The 23614-nt window shown below is 38.8% G+C and overlaps 1 protein-coding gene across 2 annotated transcripts; it reads left to right on the forward strand.

Moving 5' to 3' along the window:
• The first annotated feature begins 2589 nt into the window (after positions 1-2589).
• Positions 2590-22948, forward strand: clspn (claspin). 2 transcript variants are annotated; one of them, XM_088328880.1, is made up of 24 exons: positions 2590-2844; positions 4607-4724; positions 4852-5222; positions 5331-5468; positions 5548-5601; positions 5670-5742; positions 5817-5919; positions 5994-6547; positions 6736-6924; positions 7004-7158; positions 7228-7403; positions 8533-8582; positions 8660-8859; positions 10149-10686; positions 12497-12530; positions 12627-12696; positions 14089-14219; positions 14284-14445; positions 18191-18312; positions 18392-18519; positions 18620-18740; positions 22194-22258; positions 22323-22484; positions 22630-22948. In XM_088328880.1, the coding sequence occupies exons 1-24, from the start codon at positions 2818-2820 to the stop codon at positions 22741-22743; spliced, it is 3855 nt and encodes a 1284-aa protein (XP_088185006.1). In that variant the 5' UTR covers positions 2590-2817; the 3' UTR covers positions 22744-22948. The 2 variants fall into 2 exon arrangements, with proteins under 2 accessions (XP_088185006.1, XP_088185007.1); XM_088328881.1 differs by lacking the exon at positions 2590-2844 and adding an exon at positions 3187-3207.
• Positions 22949-23614: the final 666 nt, after the last annotated feature.

Consider the following 23614-nt stretch of genomic DNA (forward strand, 5'->3'; position numbering starts at 1 on the left):
TCCTCAGTAGGGTCGCAGGGGTGCTGGAGCCCATCCAAGCTATCTTTGGGCAGTGGGCAGGGGAGACCCTGAACTGGTTCCCTGCCAGTCGCAGGGCACACAGAGAAAGACCACTCACTCGCTCATTCACACCTAGGGAAAATTTGGACGGGCCAATTAACCTGACATGCATGTTTTTGGAATGTGGGAGGAAACCCACGCGAGCACGTGGAGAACATGCAAACTCCACACGGTAAGGTTCAATCTCATAACCTAAGAACTGTGCCGCGGACGCACTAACCACTGAGCCGCCTCTTGGAAAATTAGGATAACGTATTGTGATAAAGATATTTATTTTCTTTAATGCTGTTAGTCACTTTTCATGCTCAAATAATGAGCATGCTATACAGGACTGTCTCAGAAAAGTTCAATATTGTGATAAAGTATTTCATTGCCTTTAATTACATTTATTTAATAAAAATGTCCTACATTCTGGATTCATTCTAAATCAACAGAAATACTGCAAGTCATTTGTTGATTTCATATTGCTTTTTATGGCAAAAACTCAACTAATTCAGGGTGCCCACTGCCTGAAGATGCCTGGGATGGGCTCTAACACCCTTGTGAGGATAAGCGGCACAGAAAATGGATAGATGGGTGGCTGGATGGATGGATGGATGGATGGATGGATGGATGGATGGATACAGATTTGACCGACAGCAAATCGCGGCTAGCTATTCTGTAAAAAAAAAATTCAAATATTTTATGCAATTTGGTAAAAATGTGGCTGTAGTTTTCTTATTTCAACCTATTTAAACTCACTGTTCAGAGTATTAGTTTCCATTTTCATGTATTTTTCTAGTTAGTTTTATTTTCTAGTAAAACAAGAAAATGTAATACAATTAACTAACCATCAGATTTAGCGGATGGCGTATTATGAAATGAAATGAAATGATCTGCATTTATATAGCGCTTTTCAAGTCAAAGACTTCCCAAAGCGCTTTACAATGTGCTCCACATTTCCCAATAGCGGCCTTGCAGCCATGTAAGGCGCTAACCTGCTTATTGGGGTTATTAGGGGTTCAGTGTCTTACCCAAGGACGAGCCGGGATTCGAACTGGGATCCCTTGATCCCAAGACTAGCACTCTACCTCCTGAGCTCTAATTTATTTAGAATATGTTTATAAACAAGGGCCATTTTAACCCCTGTGTTGTCTTCATTTTAAGGAACATATCTGTAGTTCTTTATACAGCTTATATGGAAATGTAAAAAAAATACAATTTAAGTTTTTCTACTGTTGGCACCAATGTGGGAAAAAATAACAACATTTAAAGTCTAATAAAATTTAGTTTTGGGATCAATTTTCTGGGTTTTTAACTGGACAGTATTGTTTTGTTTTGATCCAAAGACAATAGGAGGGTTAAATATAAAACAATTATATTTAATAGAAATAGAAATAAAAATGGAAATAGAAATAGAATACATGCCACCCCCTTATCAGACAATTGAAATTATTTTAATAATGAAAACACTGTCAAATAATAATAATAAAAATACTTGACATATTCAGCCTTATCCGTGAATTTGATATTCATATTTATTCTGTGTTTATTTATTTATTTGTGTATTTATGAATTTATGGGTACATGTTATAATTTTGTGGGGGGGTTATAGTTTTGTATGCTTCTTTATTGATTTCATTTATTATTATTATTATTTATAATTGCACTCTATTTTATTAAGTCATGTTTATTTGTATAACCCTATTAGAATAGAATAGAATAGAATAGAATAGAATAGAATAGAATAGAATAGAATAGAATAGAATAGCCTTTATTGACAATTTGTCATTGTATCAACTTGGTGAAACATTGTATGCATCAAGATTAAGTCAAGTCAAGATTAGACATGGCACTCCAGCCAGGGTCAACCAGGGTTGGGTAGGGTTACTTTAACTTGATTACTTTCAATTACTTTTGGATTACTAAAATACCAAATATGCTAATAAAAGACAAAAGAAACTAAATATGAATAAAATTATGACTCACAACACGTGGTAAGCTTTCTCTCCTGGTTTTGATCCCTTTGATCTCCAGCAAAACTAACATAAAATGCGACAGAAACAAAATGAAAATAAATCCAAACAGCTTGCCAACATCATTTTTGCCGTTCCATGTATTCCGTTACTCCCCAAGCCTGCACAAAATTTTGCAATTTTATTCATATTTAGTTTCTTTTGTCTTTTATTAGCATATTTGGTATTGGAGTAATCCAAAAGTAATTGAAGGTAATCAAGTTAAAGTAACCCTACCCAACCCTGGGGTCAACATGTCATAAAGACTTTAAAAAGAAAAAGAAAATACTGTCATAATAATATTAATAATAATATTAATAATAATATAAAGAAATCTTCGTGTTGTTTGCTTCATAATGCATTTTAAAAGAAAACTTTTATCTACCTCCATACCGCCCGCTTGGGACGTAACAAGTAGTAAATCACGCACATCTGTTATCCCATGTTGTTTAAAAGTAGGCGGGACAGAAACGCCTACCAACCAATAGAATCACGAAACATCACTGATTGGCACTTGCGTGACGAAAACCGGTGGCCAGCTGTCACGGCGCGCGAAAGATAAATTTTTGTGCTCGGAGAACAGGCGGGAGGATCAGATACAACCGAGCTAATCAGTGTATTTTTGTCACTTTGTTTAACAAAGTTGTCCTTTTTAGAATAAGAAATGAAGTTTCTGGATGCTTTTTGAGGCTGACACCTGTTTTATTCGTTTTATTTCTTATTGTTCTTTGTTACGAGTGTCGAGTAGGAAGCGGGGAACGCGATGAGCTTGATTCTTTCTCAACAACAGGTGATTATTTCAAATTAAATTGAAATGCGTTTTTGCCTGTTTTAGACCAAATTGGGGTGTGATCGCTACTCTTCGACAGGGTCATGGTTTCTTACATTTGTTAGCTTTGGCTAGTTAGCAAACTAGGCGTGTTGGTACGAGCCAGCAAGAAGAAATTGGGTCAAGAATCTTGCTTAGCAAATTTAACCGAATTGCATATTTCTTCAATGTTACACTATGAAAACATGGCAACAGGCAACTGTTAAAAATAAAAAGAGAATTATAATAATAACAATGGTACAAAGTAATGGCCAGCTAACTGGGTGTTCATTGTTTGGCATGCTGTAAGGCGCCACTCTTCATACGCTTGCAAAATGGATGCCAGTAAGTATTTTTTAGCATGCAAATAGGACCTCGACGAGGTAAGTACAGATTACGTTTGGTATTTAAGATGTTATAGAAAATTGATAGGATAGAATTGCCTTTATTGTCGATCACAACGTTCGTGACGATTGTTTACAACGTGTTTTAGACGTGGCACTCCAGGAGAAAAAATTAATGAAATACTTGGAAGAAAAAAGTATACAAAATATTGTGAATGCTGCTTGGGAGGGTGGGATGGCAGAGCTATGCCCTTGCACAATAGTATTGCCTTTTACACGCTGGTTGACTAATGTTAAAAGAAAATAACTCTGAAATTGTTTAATTGATGTTGAAAATGTCAGGAAAAAATGTTAAAACGTCATATCGTCACGTCATATTGTCAAATATAAAAAAAAATGTGAATATGCTTGATGGCTGTGTTTTGCTGCTGTTGGTGTCGGTGGATTTGTTCAGACCGAGGACAATCGACTTTGGCCTGGACGGCTCTATTGACACTAACAAAGATGTTATATAATGAAATTGTGAATATGTTTGATTTTCGAGAAGGTTTGTTCAAACCTCACTTTGTGTTTGCTGTTAAAAACGTAATATTGGAATATAATATTGTGAATGTGCTTAATTGCTGTTGAGATTGTCATGATTGTTTTCTGTTTTTAGTGTCAATAAATTTGTTCAAACCAAAATTTAGAATTCTTTTTATTGTCCTTGTTCACAATAAGATCTGTCATGACACTCCAGGATATACAGTCCTCGAAATGAAGAGAAAATGTGTTTGCTCTTCTTTTTATTGCATTTTTGTGACGGTGCAATATTCTCTTCCCTCCACTATTATTGTAACTTAGGCCAGTCTCTAAGCACTTCGTTGTAAATATTTTTTTTTTCGGACTTCTATCCTGATAGTCTTAGTTTTTTGTCTTGTTGCATTAAACATTTTACAACGTTGATATTGAAGTAAACAATTCAATTAAACAAAGAATGTTTTAATGAATGGGTTAATATTTACATGGTAGTACTGGCCTAGATTGTTTGTATAAGAGAGTAATAGTGCATTCAAAAAGTAGTGCAATGACGTTAAGCAGCAAAGTTATTGCAAAAGATTTTTTAAGAAATAAGCTCGGAATACCCATTTTCCTTTTAATAGGTAAGGTATCTTTTCACAGTCTTGTGCCTTTGTCTAGTGTGGTGATGGACCTTGGGGAGAAACTGTCTCTGAGCGCGTTGGTCCTTGTTTTAACGGACCTGTAGCGTAGTGCACTAGGTAAAAGGGGTGGTTAATTAAAATGAAATTTGAATATATTTTGAATATTTTTCCTATACTTAAGCAAGATATTTTTGATTTTTGTGTGTAATTTCCATTACTGTGTGTGTTGTAATCATTAATCTTTTGTGTTCTAACCAGGGTGAAGCTCTCCCTGCTGTGGCTCCTGCAGAAACCGAGAGTGATTCAGACAGCGGCATGGGCTCACCAACTGAAGCTAATGTTGCTGAGACGCAAAACAACAGATTGGCGACTCCAGGTAAGGTTGCAAGAGGTTGCCTTAATTTAATTATTTGATCCAAACAATCCTATTTTTAGAATCGTTGTGCTGTGCCCAAAGAAATTTCATTCATTCATTAAAGCATCTTTTACTATTGCTTTCCTAGATTCCGACGAGGAAGAAAACATTCAAATCCGGAGAAAGCCTCGTCGTAACGCCATCAGAGATAGCGACAGCGAGGATGAGGCGACCATGGCTGACGCGTCGCAGAAAGCTGCATTTAGCCAAGAAGAGATGGAAACAGAAGGGAAAGATGCCGTTCAAAATAGCAGGCGGCGGATTTCCCTTCTTGTTGATGACGAAGACAGCGAGCGAGAAGAGCATGATGAACCGAAACGGATCCATAAAGATAGTTCGAAACCCACAAAAGATCCTAAAAAAAGGGAGAAGAGTCAGAGGCACAGAGAAAAGAAGGAAAAACATAGTAAAACTGTTGAAAATTTTAAAAAGAGGGAGAGATTCTCTGACTCGAAGCAAGTAAGGGATTTTATAGTTCGTGCAATCTATTTTGGAAAAAAATCAAATACGTTTGTTTCATTTTTGTCTCACGTTGATGTTGACAAACCTTTTTGTGTCCATGATCAGCTTCTCCCTCTGAACGACAGCGGCTGCCTATTGGGTGACACAGATCTTTTCGACACCGGCATTGTTGAGAATGATGAGGAAGAGGAGTCGCTTGATTCCATTCGAGCGGCTGTCAAACAAAAGTTGAAAAAGCACAAGGTGCATCAAATTGCATGTTAAAAGATTTTTTTTTTAATTTGTTTTTCATGCTTTTTCCCCGATTATTTCTTTAATGCAGGAGCCTTTCATGGATGATGAGGAAGACAAAGAAGTGCAAAAGCCTCAGCGTGTAGTAAGCAATGCTAATCGAAAAACACAAACACAAAATCGGATATTTGACTTCTCATTGTGTTTTATTAGGAGAGAAAAGCTGCCCGTGCAAGTAAAGAGGCAATAAAGCAGCTCCACAGTGAGTCTCAAAGGCTGGTTCGAGGTCAGTAATACACATTTAAACAGTATGTATCATCAAGCCACACGAGGCTTCAATGTTTGTTGTGTCTTATCTAGAGTCTGAACTCGGCCTACCGTACCACATCCCGGAACCCAAAACCATAAGCCAGTTTTTTAAGAAGCGGGCCAGGCCTGAGGGACCTGCAATGGCTTTGTTAAAGTAAATATAGTCGGGATACTTAAAAAAAGACCTGATCGACAGTTAGGACCTGACCCGTTACATTTTTTATTTAGATCTCGACAATATTCAGCTGTGATGTTGGAGAAGCCGACACCACCAGCCAACCCCACCAATGAAGCCCAGCCTGTGGACCAGGACTCTGCTCCCATTCAACCAGATGCTCTACTCTTACCCAAAATGATACCTGAGCCGTCAGCCACATCTTCACCTCAGCAGGAGAACTTGAGTCAGAAACCAGAAGCTCCTGCTGCTGCCGAGAACTCCAAACCCGAGTCTGAATCCATGCCGATGCTCTATCTCTCTGAGAGCTTGCAGGAGTCACTTACTGCAGATTGCTTAGACAAACCTTCTGAAAAAAAGGTTGTTGTGAAAGAAACTGAAGTGCTACCTGATGTCCAGCAAACTGAGGCTGTACCAGCTGCGGTTGAGGCTCAAGCTCCACTTTTTGCTGATCCTGCGTCGGCAGAGCCTTCGGTTCAGCAGACAAAGCCTAGAAAGGATAAATTAGCCCGTCTAAAAGAACTGGGGATGGACCCTCCGCCTGTTGCTAAATTGTGTGCCAATGCTGGGGCTTTTGTACTCCTTGAACCAGCTAATAACAACCCAGGTCAGTTATGCTCTCAAAAACCTACGCTTTAGAGAGACGAGTCAAAAAAAAAATTCTTAATTGGGTCACAACCCATAAGCTCGATCAAAATAGCCCAGTTACCAGCAGTAGATCCACTTTTGACCCAAATCACGGTGTTTTTATCCTCACAACTCTCTATTTTCCTTATTTCTGTCTCTATATATTAGGCGTTGAAGCCCTTAAGAAGCGCTACCTCCGTCACATCCACGCTCCACCCCAGCAACAGGTTGAGCATAAGCTGCAGCTGAATATCGTCCGTAAAGATAGCACGCAATCTGGCAAGGAAGAGTTGCGTGCTGACACGGTAACCATCACTGTAAGAGAAGGGAAGGAGGAACAAACGGCGACTAAACCTGGTATGAAATTGAACTTTAGGCATAAGGCAAATGTCCAAGCTTTTGAGTTTCGCAACTTGTAACGATTTGCCTATTACAGGAGAGAAACTGTTGACCTTGAAGCAGCAATTGCAGCTCGCTATGGCGCAGCGACGACAGGAGGAGCGGGCACGCAAGGCTGAGCTCAACCGCTTGGATAACGAAGACTGCGGAGAGGAAGAAGAAGAAGCAGAAATGACAGATGAGGACGAAGAGGTACTCATTTCTCCCAGTTCTCGTCACTATAATCAGTTTTTCGGCCTCATTTCACTTTTTGTATCACAGGGTTTAGATGACCTATTGGGAGGAGATGATGCAGAAGAGGAAGAAGATGGCAGTGTGGTCCAGAGTGTCCGAAGTATTTCTCCCGCAGTGTTAAATTGCCTGCCAGTCACTCCAGACATCGTTAACACTGATGGAACACTTATACTGTTCCCTGGCAACTCCTGTTCTCGCACTGGGTGAGTTTGTTTTATGTTTGTAATTCACCAAAGAAATACAGCAATAAAAATTGACTTTACTTAAGGGTTATACAACAAAAATCTCGGTTTTATCACCGTACATTTAGTTATTGGGGGGTTACGGATAAGGTTGTTTTTGACCAAATAATTTTTTTCCTGAGAGGCTTTAACTGAAAATGTGCGATTGTTTTAGTTTTTTTTTTTTGTTTTTTTTGTTTTTTGAATATCGTGTATATTTTAACATTAGGCACTAATGCAAACACTAGCATTAGCAACTAGTGGTTGTGTCTGTGGTGCTACCATAAATATTAGAAGTTAAGGTCAATGAAATTGCTTTTAAATGCTAATTGATTATGTATCAACTGCTAAAGTGATGCTAGCCACTAATTTGATGCTATTCAAATGCAGCTACCATCTGTGTTAGCAGAAATATGGGCTAAATCCTAGCCAGGGACTGCCAGATCTTAACAGAATAGATGATCTGAAGATCTTTGTTGCCCAACAAAACTGCACTATTAAGCATGTATTAGTGCAAACCCTAGCATTACTAGCTGCAGTTTTGTCCGCGATGCTAGCATTAGTAGGCAAGGGCAATGAAATTGTCATTGAATGCTAAATGAATTGGTATTAACTGCTAAACTGATGCTAGCTCTTTAAACATAGCTCGCCACCAAAGTGATGCTATTCAAATGCAGCTAGCGCTTGCGTTAGCAGAACAAAGTGATACATTCAGGCTGAGCAGTGCTAAAAATATGCACAGTAGACGGCACAACAATCTTATTGTTAATATTTTTTATTCCCCTTTTAAGTGTTTTAGAAAGGCGATCTGGTGCTGGACAATACTTTGCTCGTAAGCATTAATGCAAACACTAGCATTAGCAGGTAGTGGCCATGTCTACAATGCACATATTGGAGTTAAGGTCCATGAAATTCCCATTAAATGCTAAATCGTTTAGCATTAGCAGCTGAGTGATGCTAGCAGCCAAATCAAAGTTAGCTACTAAATCCGGCTAGCGGTTGCATTAACGAAAACATAAGCTCTATTCAGGCCAGGGACTGGCAGAAGAAAATTGAATAGGCCTGAGAAATTATATAATGACCTTATATTATTTTTATTTCCCCTTTTAAGTGATGGTGGAAGGCAATCTGGTGCTGGACAATATGCTGCGAGTAAACTGGGTAAAATAATTTGATTTAAAGACTTTTTACAAGCGGTTATTAAGTTTGACTTCTATTTTGATGCTCATATTATCCAGAAGAAGACTACTCTCTGTCCCTAATGAAAGACCTCAGCCACAACAGCAGCTTCGAGCTGGCCGGATCCATGATCACTTCATATCAGCCGGTTGGCAATCAGCGCGTGGGAAGAGGCGCTTACAACTCCAATTCCAGCTCCATGTTTCGGTCACCTTCTCCGTGCTTCTTCCGGCCGGGTCTCCTCAGTTCTGCTTCCAGGGTGAGATGCAAAATGTCAAACATTTAGACCAAGGGGTCTCAAACTCGGGGCCCGCGTGACGATAATTTAAGGCCTTTACCTTAATAAGAAGGTTTAATGCCAGTGCCACCTGCGAAGGTTTGATTTGAGTGCTTCCTCCATGCTAATTTGTTAGCCAAAACTCGAAATAAGAAACTATTCACTTGCAAATGCAAGCACAGTTAGAGTGTGCAGGTTGCAAAACACAAGTTTTTTCTGAAGTGTTATTTAAACGCGGTATTTAAAAGTTGGTGTTGGCTGACTGTTCTCATCGAAAGCATTAGACAGAGCGAAATGGACTGAGACAGACTGAGAGAGGGCAAGACCACGAGAATGAGAGCGAGATGGTCAGAAAGCGACAGACAAACATTGGGGAGAAAGAAAACTGAGAGACACTATAAAGTTAAATTTAAACGGAAAATGTCCAAAGACAAGAAACCCAACTAACATAAACTTGATCAAATTCGCTTGATAAAGCAAAAGGAAATATCCCAGATCGAATTCAACACAGCTGATCAAGAGGATTAAAGACCTTGACAAGCTCATAAACAACTAAACACACTACAGGCTTGACAATTTATTTGTCTCAGGTTTTACGCATTGTTTTGTTGTATTGAAAAGTATTGGAGAGAGAAAAAAACCTTCTAAATAGACTATCAAATGATGTTGGGTGGCATGGCAGCTCAGTTGGTTAGCACGTCGGCCCCACAGTTCAGAGGACTTGTTCAAATCCGGCCACCTTGCTGTGTGGGCTTTTCATGTTCTCCCCGTGCGTGTGTGGGGTTCTCCCCACATTCCAATTGATTGTCAAATCCAAATTGTCCTTAGGTGTGAATGAGTGTCTATCTCATTGTATCTTGCAACTGGCTGGCACCCCATTTACGGTGTCCCGCTGCCCCAAAACGGCTGGGATGGGCTCCATCACCCTAGTTGAGGATAAGCAGTGCGGTGTTATTTTGGGCCTCGGTCTCTTATTAGGCTTTGGCTTCAACCTGTCATCCTATTTTTTTTTCCAGGCAATTTGTTTATTATGTTATGTTAATTAAAACATGTTTGAAAATAAACAAACAAGAAAACATTACAGGTTAATTTACCGTCTTTAGATCTTATTTTGTCTTGAATAAAATAAATATTTGACAATAGTGGAATGTTTGATGCAACACGACCCCACTTCACCTGTAACACACCTGCAGCTTCCGAGTAAATTGTGTTTGAGACTTCTGCAATAGATTGATATAGATGCCCTTTTTTTTTTTTATCCTTTCTGACAGAGCTCCGGTAAACTATCCGAGCCCTCCCTGTCCCTACCAGTAGAGGACTCCCAAGATTTGTACGCTCCTCCTTCTCCTGTGGACTTGGAGACAGTGGGTGAAATCGCCGGGCCCCACGGTCTAGCCGGAGACTCGCAGGGACGCTTTTCCCTGGAGGACGACGCCCATTCCCAGCTCCTCGATGCCGACGGCTTCCTTAACGTCGGCCCCCGACCCGGTGCCATCCGCACCCACAAGAGAAAATTGATCCTGGACAGCTTGGATGAAAACGCCATGGACGCCAACATGGGGGATCTTTTAGGAATGTGCTCAGGCATTTTCGGGACGGCACCAATGGAGTCTGGTGAGGAGGCGGCGGGTGCTGTTGACGACACGCAGGCGGAAGAGCTTCTGGGACTTTGCTCGGGGGCATTTCCGGCATCGCAGGAAGGAGAGAAGTTGCTGAGTGATAATAACAAGGAGCAAGAACGGGAAGAAGAGGTTGAAAACAGCATGGATCAGATCTTTGGTGTTTCTTATGGAAAATTTAAAAGCTCAGGTAACATTTTTATAAAATACTTATTTTTCTGTACTACTGCAATAAACATTTTAATTTGAGCAACCGATTAGGGCTGCATCATTAACCAAAATGGTTGGCAGGGCAGCTAAGTGGTTAGCGCGTCCACAGCACCGTTCTGAGGTCGAGGGTCCAAATCCAGCTATCAGCCTTCCTGTGCTGAGTTTGCATGTTGACCTGCGGGAACTACGGTTTCCTCCCACATTCTGTTATTTGAGAGATGAGTATTATATGAGTATAAGCAGAATTGTCACAGTTGGGTTTTAACGGCGTCTGCCAATAAAGGCAAGGCAGAGTTTGCAAGTGGCACGCTATGCCACACACATCCTGTGAGCAGACAGCAACCCTAACAAACAGAAGCTAACGCTGTTTTCTCAAGGATAACGCTTGTAGATATGATTAGGTGCTCACAAAAAAAAAACCTAGCACAGAAAATTCACTTTTCTTATAAAATCGAAATTCGCATCAAAATTGCAATATTGTTCTGAAAAATCGCAATTCAGTTTTGTTTTTTTTCCAAAATCTTGCAACCCTAATACCAAATACTACGATTCTTCTGTAGTTTTTTACGCCAATTAATAGCAAAATACGTGTTTTCTAAGAGAACTATCCATCCATTTTGTGCACCGCTTATTCTCACTAGGGTCGCAGGGGTGCTGGAGCCCATCCCAGCGGTCTTCGGGCAGGGGACACCCTGAAATGGTTGCCACCCAGTCGCAGGGCACACAGACGACAACTCACTTGCTCACTCACACCTATGGACAATTTGGACTGGCCAATCAACCTACAATGTATGTTTTCGTAATGTGGGAAGAAACTGGAGTGCCCGTAGGAAACCCTCGCAGGCACAGGGAGAACATGCAAACTCCATACGGGGAAGCTGCGGTAGCTGGACGAGATCCCTGAACCTCCGCATCGTGGGGCAGTGTGCTAACCACCCAGCCGCCGTGCCGCCCTATATGAAAGCTCTAGACTTTGAAAAAGTCAGGCAATGCTCGTTTTTGTATTGAGATTGTTGAATGGTCCTTGGTTAATAATGGTCCACAAGTGCCACTAGCTCGACACTTGCAATAACAGCAGGTTGGGTGTGCAGTGTCCTTTTTAAGTGATATCGTTGTCTAAGAACCCCTTATTGATTCTAAATAAGTGCTAAATGAAAAAAGCATTCTATATTATTTAGTGCCTTCTAGTGGTAAAATAATCCATTCATTCAAAAAAAGGATTGATTTGAATAATAAGCAAAATAACATTGTATTTATTTGACATAACATGAGCTTCACCTAGAGAAAGCTGCGGAAAATGGTGCAGTGTAGTCACTGAGTGCGTGTAGTTTGTATTTGTCTTTGTACTATACAGTACAGAGGCAACTAATGATCAGTTACTACAGTGTCCCTTTAAATGAGACTACGAAAACATTTTCAAATCTTAATCCTTTTTATCCATTCTGAAATATGATTTTCAAAATTTGGCATTTCTGATTTGATAATCTAAAAATAATTGGGGCTTTTGATACTTTTGATAATTTGCCCCAAAATATATAATAAATATAATAAATAATAACTTTATATATAATATATATATATATATATATATATATATATATATATATATATATATATTATTGTGTACATATAATATGTTACTTACAGTAGTATAAAACAACCATTTTGTTGTGTTAAATTGTAAGACACAGTATTTAAAAACAATCTTGACACCACAAAGTAGTGCCTGGTATCGATTATTGGTATTTGTTCTCCCTCCTACTGATTTCATTGTTCTCTGGTGCTTTCAGATTCTCTTCAACCGGACTTGCCTGCTCAAAATGGGTAAAAACAAGCCTTAATTTTTCAGTTTTATTAAGTGTAGAGCAATTTATGTTTTTATATTTGCTATCATTCATCATATTTTTACGTTTTTCACAGGAGCAAGACCCCACAGGATGAAGAAGAGGAGGAAGAAGAGGACTGTGAGTTTCGACTCTTGTCTGATATGGTATGTAACAAAATAATGCTATGAAGAAAATGTATTGTTTGAATAGCGGTTCGTAGGAGTGCTTGAAATGCTTTTAATCCTAATGTTCCGTTTTCAAGTTCTTGAATTTTGGGCAAAGTGCATGTAAATGCTTGAAATTTTTGCTGCGTTTCTCGGGCAGTAAATAGAAGAATAAAAATAAAACGAGTCTGCTGAAAAATGACGACGACGCACCTGCTCTGGTGTCTTCACTTTGCCATTGAATATCTTCATCCCTTTTGATTAACAGCAGGTGACATCTGTTTGTATTTGGTGTTGTCATATAGTGTCCCTGCCCGCTATGGGCCGTGCTCAAGAGGTGCAACAAGCCATGAGGCTGCTGTTTTAATAAGCAGTGGCTAGAAAACGGAAAATACAGACTATGGTTAAAATGTGGAACAAATCCATACACAGTATGATGCAAAAATGGATCCAATTCTTTACAATTGGGAGAGTCAGCTCTCTCCAGTCATATGAGAGGGCATTTTTAGAAATGTATTTCTTAATTATGACTTTTTTGTGTTTGCTACACCTTGTTGGTAATAGGAATAAGTGGAGAGGTGTTGTGAAAGGATAATGAGATGTTTGGACGCGTTCTAAGGGATGGGCAGGGCACCCGTATGATGCGGCTGGGGTAAACCAGTGAAAGCTGTTGGGCCCTGCTGTTGAACAGAAGAGTGTGTTGTCACCCTGACCCGAGTGACATGGCCGCTTTCTTGTGTCCCGTTTCATCTGGAGGGACGAAAGCATGACCAGCTTGGGTGCTGAGCTGCTTAACTTGTTTGGGTGTTTGGGCATTTGGGTTGGCCATGGTCCAAACATTTTTGTGAGGGTTTTTTTTTTTTTTTTAAATGTGTTTGTCTTGCTGTCGGTCAACCCCTCTCAAGGGATATGATCAGGGTAGATAGAATAGTTTGCTTCACTTAAACAGGGCACTGTGAGATGATTTAAAATGCATTTGTGAATGAATTACATATCAATTATGCGCCATGCAAAAAATGATGGTAGCATTTCCCAGTAGTAAATTGAAATGAGAGAAACTTCCTGCAACCGAAATGTCATTTTACCCAACACCTTACATAGGGGGGGATTGGTCTCAAAAGCAAATATATTGGCATTTTACTTAAGATACAAAAATTGTATGTCTTGATAAATGCACACGCTAGATCAAAGATTGCACATGTAAATCACAGGTATATTTGTGGCTCTGCAAATTTATGATTCACGCTTATATTTTTTATTTAATAGTAATGGAGAAATTAGAAAAGTGTCTTAAATAATCCTTAAAAATAACTTTAATTTGGCCACGAAAAGTGTACGAATCCTGTTGAATGTCTATTTAAATAACAAGATGAATGTGAATTTATTCTGCAGGAAGATGAAGAAAGAGATGAAGATGACAACAATGCGACTGATGATGATGAATTGGAGAATAATGACGTAGAAGAGGAGGAGTTAAACGGTGTGTTTGCACCCAATCTCTTAAAGAAGAAAAAGAAGAGAATGTAAGTAAAGAATGTAGCTGAAATCCTCCTCGTCGGTGTTGACGTGCAACCTCTTTTTCTGCAGGCGCCTGACGGACTACCTGGATTCTGAAGCCGAACTGTCAGGCAGCGACCAGGGGAGCGGAGATGAAGATGAGGATGGAGATAGCGAATACGAAGAGGAGGAGATCCTAGAGGAGCTTCCCTCAGATGAGGAGCTGCATAACCAAGTCAACAAGATCCATATGTGAGTACAATGAACCAAATGTTTTATAGCGGTTGTTGGGAACGTTTAGCACCTTTTCATTTGATCAGTTTTGAAGGGGTGGTGGATGAGTAAGAAAAGAGCAGATTCAACGCAACAAGAAATTCTTCTTTTTTTTTTTTTAATATATATTAAATTACATTTTTTACAGTTCTATTGTATTTTGTGTTTGAGTGTGCATGTGTGACGATGATTTTTTTTTATATTGTGTTTTTTTAATATCTTTTTAATGTCTTAAATTGTTTTTATTTATTTTTTTAATTCGTGTATCAATGTATTAATTCTATCTATTTTATTAATTGTATGTATTTTTAATTTTGATTTTATATGTTTTTATACATATATGGTTGTGTTTACCATCTTCATCATTTATGTAGGCTTATATTTTATATACGTGTATTTATTTGATTTTTTTTTTCCTTGGAGGTGCAGAAAATATCTAAGCATGCTGTGTTCTTCCAAGTGAACTACAGGACTATGGATTAAAATCTATATCTGGCCTGTGGAGGGCAGCATTGTACAGTTTTTGGGATGACATAGTTTTAAACAAAATAGTTCATGACGGATCTTAGGAACTTAAATCATGATTGATCAAGCTGAGAAAAGACAGCTTGGATGGGTTAAATTTAGAATTTAAAAGCGATGAATGCGTTTGCAAACGAAGAGAAATAAAATTCCTCTTTATTATTATTAATGGTATTTTGGAGGACATTTTAAAATGGTGTTTTATTTTTCATAAGTACTGGACTGTCTCAGAAAATTAGAATATTGTGATAAAGTTCTTTATTTTCTGTAATGCAATTAAAAAAACAAAAATGTCATACATTCTGGATTCATTACACATCAACTGAACTATTTCAAGCCTTTTATTATTTTGGAGGTCGGTGGTTCGCGCCCCGGCCGAGTCATTCCTAAGACTTAAAAAGTGGTCGGCGGCGCCCTCTGTTGGCTGCGGCTGCATCGGCTCGCTACAACGGGTCAGGTGCAATCGACATTTCGTTCTGTGTACATTGTTACACAGAATGACAATACAAGGAAATTATTATTATTATTTTAATATTGCTGAATTTGGCTTACAGCTTAAGAAAACTCAAAAATCCTATCTCAAAATATTAGAATATCATGAAAAAGTATACAAGTAGGCTATTCAACTAATCACCTGAATCATCTAATTAACTCGAAACACCTTGCGAGGGTTTCCTGAGCCTTAAAAACACTCAGCTTGGTTCAGTAAACTAAATCACTGCCGTCCAGAGGACCATCATTGATACCCTCCATCAGGAGGGTAAGACACAAAAAGAAATTTCTCAAAGAGCAGGCTGTTCACAGAGTGCAGTTTCAAAGCATATCCACAAAAAGTCTATTGGAAGGGAAAAATGTGGCCGGAAACGCTGCACAACCAAGAGAGATGACCGCAGCCTTAACAAAATTGTGAAGAAGAGCCGCTTCCAGAATTTGGGGGAGCTTCAAAGACAGTGGGCTGAAGCTGGAGTCCAGGTATCAAAAGCCACAGTTCACAGACGTGTCCGGGAAATGGGCTACAATAGCCGTATTCCCATGGTCAAGCCACTTCTGAACTCAAGACAACGGAAGAAGCGTCTGACTTGGGCTATGGAGAAGAAGCACTGGACAGTTGCAGAGTGGTCCAAAGTCCTCTTTTCAGACGAAAGCAAGTTTTGCATTTCATTTGGAAGTCAAGGCGCCAGAGTCTGGAGAAAGGCTGGAGAGGAGCAAAATCCAAGTTGCTTGAAATCCAGTGTGAAGTTCCCACAGTCAGCAATGGTTTGGGGAGCCATGTCAGCTGCTGGTGTTGGTCCACTGTGTTTCATCAAGTCCAGAGTAAATACAACTGTGTACCAAGAGATTTTAGAGCACTTACATGCTTCCATCTGCTGAAAAGCTCTATGGAGATGAGGATTTCATTTTCCAGCATGATCTGGCACCTGCCCACAGTGCCAAAACCACCAGTAACTGGTGCACTGACCATGGCATCACTGTCCTTGATTGGCCTGCTAATTCCCCTGACCTGAACCCCATCGAGAATGTGTGGGGTATAGTTAAGAAGAAGATGAAAGACACCAGACCTACAAATGCAAATGAGCTGAAGGCCGCTATCAAAGCATCCTGGGCATCAATAACACCTCAGCAATGCCACAGGCTGATTGCCTCCATGCCACGCCGGATTGATGCAGTAATCCGTGCAAAAGGATTCCCAACCAAGTACTGAGTGCATCAATGGACATTTTCAAATGTTTGATTTAGTTTTGCTGTTATGAAATTATTTTTTTTACTTGGTCTGAGGAAGTATTCTAATATTTTGAGATAGGATTTTTGAGTTTTTTTCAGCTGTAAGCCAAAATCAGCAATATTCAAATAATAAAAGGCTTGAAATAGTTCAGTTGATGTGTAATGAATCCAGAATGTATGACATTTTTGTTTTTTTATTTGCATTACAGAAAAAAAAAAGAACTTTATCACAATATTCTAATTTTCTGAGACAGTCCAGTATATTGTTTTTAATATTGGACACGTGCAAATGAGATTGCCAGTTTATTATCTTTTATGAACTGTTCACATAATTGTCACAATCGCTCATTCATTTTCCTCTTTTATCCCCACACCCTTTACGACGGATCTGCTTTTGAAACTTTGGAGACTTGATAAAAAGACGGAAGGGCTTTTTTAATAGTTTGCAATTTATTATCTGAAGTTTGATCTCTCTCCTGTCCTAGTTGCAATTTCATATCCATCAGTTTGCAAAATTGTAATGTACTGTGAATTCCGGTCTATAAGCCGTGACTTTTGTCACAAGCTTTCAACTTATGCAGTGATGCGGCTAATTTATGTAATTTTTTTTTCCAATGGCCACCAGAGGTGCCCGAGCAGTAAAGGTAAAAATGACAGGTAGAGTATATGTGTCGAGTAAGATGTAAGATTAATGTCACTTTGCGCTTTTTGCATAAATAAAATTAGCATGAACAGACCCTCATCATGGAAAATGTGTCAATGGAAAGGGGAGGGCTAACTACCATATTTGGAATAAGTTTACGATTTTGTTCATTTGTAAACAGAAATAATGACGCGAGACGAACGGAATGTTTTAGGCGGATTCCTATTTATCTGTCTGCATTATCCTGTCTTTTGGAGTTAATCGTTTACACGGTTGGATTCAATGGGGTTTCCTTGAATTCGCTTTTCGCGGAAAAAAAGTTGAAGACAGCCAGGGGATGTAGTGGTGAGTTACACTGCCTTTATAGTTTTCTGTCTTTCATATTTCAGACTAATAGTGATGTTTCGCTGATGGTCATATCCTGAATCCCGATAGTTCAAGCTTTCCAATGAGATGTGGCATTATATATTTCAGTGACAGTCACATATTTGTTCATCTAAAGTTATTAAAACTCTTTCTATATACTGCCTTTGTTTGTAAATAGCTGTTTCAATGTTGGCACATGTGGCTTATAGTCGGGTGTATCTTATTTATTTATTTATTTTTATTTTTTTCTTTAAAAATGTACTGGGTGCGGCTTATAATCAGGTGCGTTCTATTGTCCAGAATTTACAGTACGATTCTTTAGATTTTTTTATTTATTTTGTTTTCCAAAATTAAATATTTTTTGCATACAATTATGTTAACATTGCATTAAATAGGCATTTACTATGCTGTAAAATCTATTATAACAAGAATTTCAAAGCTGCAATCAATAACATTCAAGTATCCTTACAGGAAGCAGGTAATGGATGATGACAAACGACGCTTGAGGTTGTATCAGGAACGCTACCTTGCCGACGGCGATTTGCATTCTGAAGGACCCGGAAGAGCTCGCCGCTTCCGCTGGAAAAATATAGGTGTGTGATCTGCCCACTTTTAGTCAGAGTGAAAAAAAAACTTTCACGTGATTAATGAGGTCCCCCCCCCCCCTTTTAGAGGACTGCTTTGACAGAGACATGATTGGAGCTGAGGGAGACGAGGAGTTTGAAGATGATGACGTGGATCAGACTGAGATTCAAAGGAGGAAAGAGAGAATGGAGAGGGAACAGTGGCTCAGAGAGCAGGTAGTTTGACAAATCGCAAAATGGATAATTTTGCCTATATATTTTCAATTCTCAATGGTCATTTTCTGAGTTCAAACTCCATTTCCCCGCATTTCTTCAGTCCCAACAGAAATCCAAGAAAGCGACAGGTGAAGATGAGGACGACCAAGAGATTGGAGAGGAGGATAGTCGCTTCATGAAGTTGGCTAAGAAAGTGACTGCTAAGACTCTTCAGAAGAAAGGTCAGTGTTTTTTTTTTTTTTTTTGTATTTTTTTTTTTTTTTTTTTTTTTTTTGTCTTTCACATTGTGAAACAAAATGTTGGCGTCATCTGGATTTGGATCCTTTCTATCTTTTTTTGTTTTGTTTTGTTTGCTATTTATTTCCCTTTTATTTTCTTTGTTATTGTATGTATGTGTCTTGCTGTTGGTCACACCTCTTGAGGGATATGACCAAGGTAGATAGATAGAAAATGATTTATTCACCGAAAAGGTATCTGATAGTGTTCAGGAAGAGACAACAAAGTTTCCTAGGATATTCAGAATTCAAAGACGTCTGAGCTACTCAACCAGTTTCAACGACACCTCCCTGCCATATAATGAAAACGGCCAACACGGGATAGGTTGAAAGAAGACCTTGTAACATACATTTACGTGGATATAATTTTCAAACGTCAACCAGCTCTAACGGAACAAAACATGAAAGGGGGGCAAGCATGCGAGACCGAATAATGTTGAAACACTCACTAGATCTAAATGAACAAATCATTCAACACAGCATATGGAAACGGTTTGGCCCACCCCGGTTCAGCCCCGTCGGAGGGCTTTCGTAACTTCTTCGTAAATGTTATATATAATGTTCCAACTCTAACCGAACATGACATAAAAGACTACTGAAACATTCCCACACGTGGACGGATCAACATAAGTGCCGTTTAATATGATGCAGGCCGGCTCACTAGCTGTGAAAAGGGCTGTCACAATTAAGAATTTCTGGAGACGATTGATTGTCCCACAAATAGTCCCGATTGACAAATTCATTGTCTACTATGTTACTGTGATAATATCAGCTTAATATAACATATACTGTACACAGTGTCTGAAACTCGTGACAAAAAGTTACCGGACACCAGGGAAGACAACTCTGAAAAGTTGCCTGCCTGGCCATAAGGTTGCCTGCCCCATTTTTCACAACTTGAAACACAATAAGACGACTAATCACAAAAAAAACGTTGTTGCAAAGTATTAAGGATTTATAATCAGGATATATAACAGAACAACACTTTCGATTTAAGTTTATTATAAATCTACTAATAACATTCATTGCATGTATATGACATCGCTGTTTTCCATCTGCCATCAGTATGTACCGGTATTTACTCATCTTCATTCATGCAATGTTTGAGTTGCGTCATCTGCTTCAAGTCACGTGAACTCTTTCCACGACGCTTTCAATGTACGTTTACATTTTGTAGCGTCATCAATTTTGTTAGCTTCTTTTGAATATTTCATCTGGGGCTGGTGTTTTGGCTTGATTCCTAACCACTTATCCATTTTTCTTGTGTTCTCTGTGCGTCTACTTTGGAAAACGATATGCAAATGCACAACCTTATCACACTCGCGAGAGTCTGGAAGCACGAAGTTATTCGATGCAGGCTTCTGATTGGCTGCCGAGCATGCAAATTGACAAACTAACCGAAATTTCCAAACCAAACGAAGATTTAGAAATCGTAATAAAGCAACTGGCTGGCACGTTTGATTTGAGAAAAAATCTTTTGCTTTTTTTTTTTTTTTTTTTCTTGAAAAAGTTGTCGGCCACCCGGGTGGAGATTTGTAAGTTGTACGCCCAACTTAAAAGATGCACCGTCCGGGAAGACGTTGTTTCAGACACTGCTATACACCTCAGTAAAGAAGAGCAAGAAATATATAAACAAGAAATCATTATTACCGTATTTTCCGCGCTATAAGGCGCACCTAAAAGCCTTTTTTTTTTTTTTTTTTTTTTCAAAAACTGACCATGCGCCTTATAAATGGATCAATATTAAGTCACTAAGGCAAGCGGCCGCCGACTAGATTTTCCCCTGAAGGCGAAGTCGTCCGCGGTGTATGCTGGGATACATATGCCAGTGTTTCATTTCCCAGCCAATGTGTCAAACATCATTTGAATCGATCACTATTGGCTAAAGTTATTCGGAGGTAAAGGAGGTGGATCCCTTTTATCATTTACAGGCTCGCATAGGCTAAAGGGGCAAAACAAAGCCTGCAATTGGCTGAAAAAGATGAATGTGAATAGCAAGTTTGGTTGTCTACGGCATAGAAAAAAGTTTTACTATTCTGTATTTGTAAATATTTTACTCTCCTGGATTTACTACCCTCACGGATATAAGCGGACCATGGTTGAACATTATTATTGAACGCAACTACTTCGGTGAGCTACTCCGGCTATATATTTTCCCAGTATCTTGTTTCAGAGTGATCTTGATGTTTGTGATGGGTCTTTTTTTAAATTAAACTCAATTTTAAGTGTTTATTGTCATATGCACAGTAAAGTTGCGAGCGAAAAAGAAAATAGAAACTAAGGAATGGTTGGCATTTTTTGAATCCCAAGACTTTAACCTTCCAAATGATATTTGGACCGATGCATTTGAGTGACATCGTACAGACACTGTTTCTGTATATGTCGGAGACACGTATTTGCTTCTTTGCAAGCTTTCGGAATGTTAAGGGGGTAATAATTTTGACTGAACTATCTGACTGTTTTGTCGACGTTCCCATTGTAGCGCCTTATAATCCGGTGCGCCTTATAGATGGAAGATATGGGACAAAAAAACTATTTTTCGGGGTGCGCCCTATAGTGCGGAAAGTACGGTAACTTATCATTCTGTTCTTTTTATTAAAACAAATGCAACATCGCAGGATTTCAACCTGTCAGGCTAAAACCGTTCAAGGAACACTGCACAGGTGAGGTAACAAGTCCTAAGGTCTTTGATTCTACTTTTCAGTAATAGTTTTTGAACAGAGTGCAAAAATTAGGTGCACATATAAGGGAAGGATACAACAGCAGAGCAGATAAATGTCCCTTTTCTTCGCTTCAGGTTTTAAGATTTCGACACATTTAAAGTGAATGCAGCAAACAGCAACAGACAAATGTCAGATTCTTAAACTTTGAAAACAAAGACTGGCGCACACAGTAAAAGTACAGTTTTTCTTACAAAATGTTTAAAAAAGGGTATTTGGGGGCGTACATCTGTTGCGCGGTGTAAACCCAAAATGTGTTCAAATTGCTGAAGGGGTGCATGACTTAAAAACTAAGTTTTCTTCCTCTGATCACAACACAGAGACCCTGTGTTGTTTAATTCCACATGCATGTCGATCTCTACTGAACTATTATTTTTTAAAGACAATAGCCTTATGAAACACACCCACATGTTAATAGAACAGTTATTAAAGTGCCATGACGGCAAGGCCATAAGGAATTCCGCTGAAAGCACTGAAACCTAGAAAACTAGCCTACTTACAGTATATATCTTGGTACCATGTTCTATGTTTTGAAAGTACACGGAATGCACCATGTTGCACCTTACAGCAAATTCAGCGTGATTCTACTAACACTAAGCATTTTTTAACATTTATTTTTAGCCTATTATTTTTAATAAATATATGTGGATGTGATGCTCATACATCCTAATTTCTGCAGCGGAGCTTCCTTTTGCACCGCTGCCCAAAAAGGCAACCCTCAATCCCTTCCTGCAACCCTCAAAGGTATGTCGACATAAAATATGGTTTTGTGTATTTGTTATTGATTTTACTTTTGGATTTTGCAAAGGTTAAGAGAGGTTCTCTGCTGAGTCAGCCCCAGTCGGTCCTCCAGAAACTGGCATCCATATCCGAAGGAAACCCGCTGGCGCCCAGAAACAGTCGCGGATTCCTCTTTCAGACATTATCTCCGGAAAAAGATTGCAAGGCCAGGGAAGAGTCACAAAACCAAGTGAGTACACAAAAGGTTGGAAAAAATAAATTGGAATTTAGTAAGATTAAGCCATCTTTGTCAAAACAAATGGGACGACTTTGAAATTATACTTGTCTTATATTTTTTTTCTTGACAAATTAAATATGTTAATTTTTCCTGACAGACTTCAAAGAGGAGGGGGTACCTAGGTGCTGTGAACCCGGCCCCCAAAAGGGTCTGCAAGCAGGACACATCCAGCAGACCCCCAAGAAGCATTTTTCATTTCTTAGACCACTGAATTGCCAGCAGATCAAACCTATGAGTATTAGTATTTTTCTAGCTGATGTGTTGCTTATTTCCCTTTTTTTTAAATCAATGTGTTCCATCAATTGTACAATTTTATTTTATTTTTACATTTTTTTTAAATGAGTACTGTATATAAGGTGTGATGGCCAGGATTTGTATAGGTTATTTTACGTGTATATAAAATTATATTTTAAGAACTTTCTTTTTTTTGTCAAAAATTCAACTTTGGGATTGTTAATGATCATTTCTGGTATATAAAAAGAGTTACTTTTAATGTTTGTTTTGGCTCATTTACAATTTTATCGAAATTTCCTGCTGGCTTTTCCTCATTTGAACGACTAATTGGAGTTTTGAGAAGGACTTAAAATAAATAAGCCCCTTTTGTCTATACACCTCATTAGTTGTTATGGTGATTAGCAAATGAATGTCCTGGGGTTAGGATGCCATTACACGTCATTAGGGGCTAAAGCTTAAGGCAGCCATAATTAATATTTCAAATCACTTGTGTGTTTTCATTCACCTGTTTTGGTATTTTTTTTTCCTTTTTTATCCCTTATTTGATATATCGTTTTTTTTTCCCGGGACGTGAAGGATACATGAAATAAAATACAACCAAATTATACCAATTTAGTCACTGTATTTTTCAGATTACTTACCGCATCGACAAAAGGAAGATTTTACACAAATTTGCATATCCTCCTTATCCAGTGCACTTTGTAGTCAAGGAAATACAATAATTGCAATTTAACAGCCTTTTTTGTGGGGGTCAAGCAACCCAACCCAACTTAATCAGATTTTAACCAGACCTTGAGATTCGTATTCTCACTTTCCTTTTCCAAATTTAAATTCTCACAACTTTCTCC

The sequence above is a fragment of the Urocampus carinirostris genome, chromosome 2 (assembly GCF_059441175.1).
Source record: "Urocampus carinirostris isolate Australia breed hairy pipefish chromosome 2, RoL_Ucar_1.0, whole genome shotgun sequence".
NCBI classification, from domain to species: domain Eukaryota; kingdom Metazoa; phylum Chordata; class Actinopteri; order Syngnathiformes; family Syngnathidae; genus Urocampus; species Urocampus carinirostris.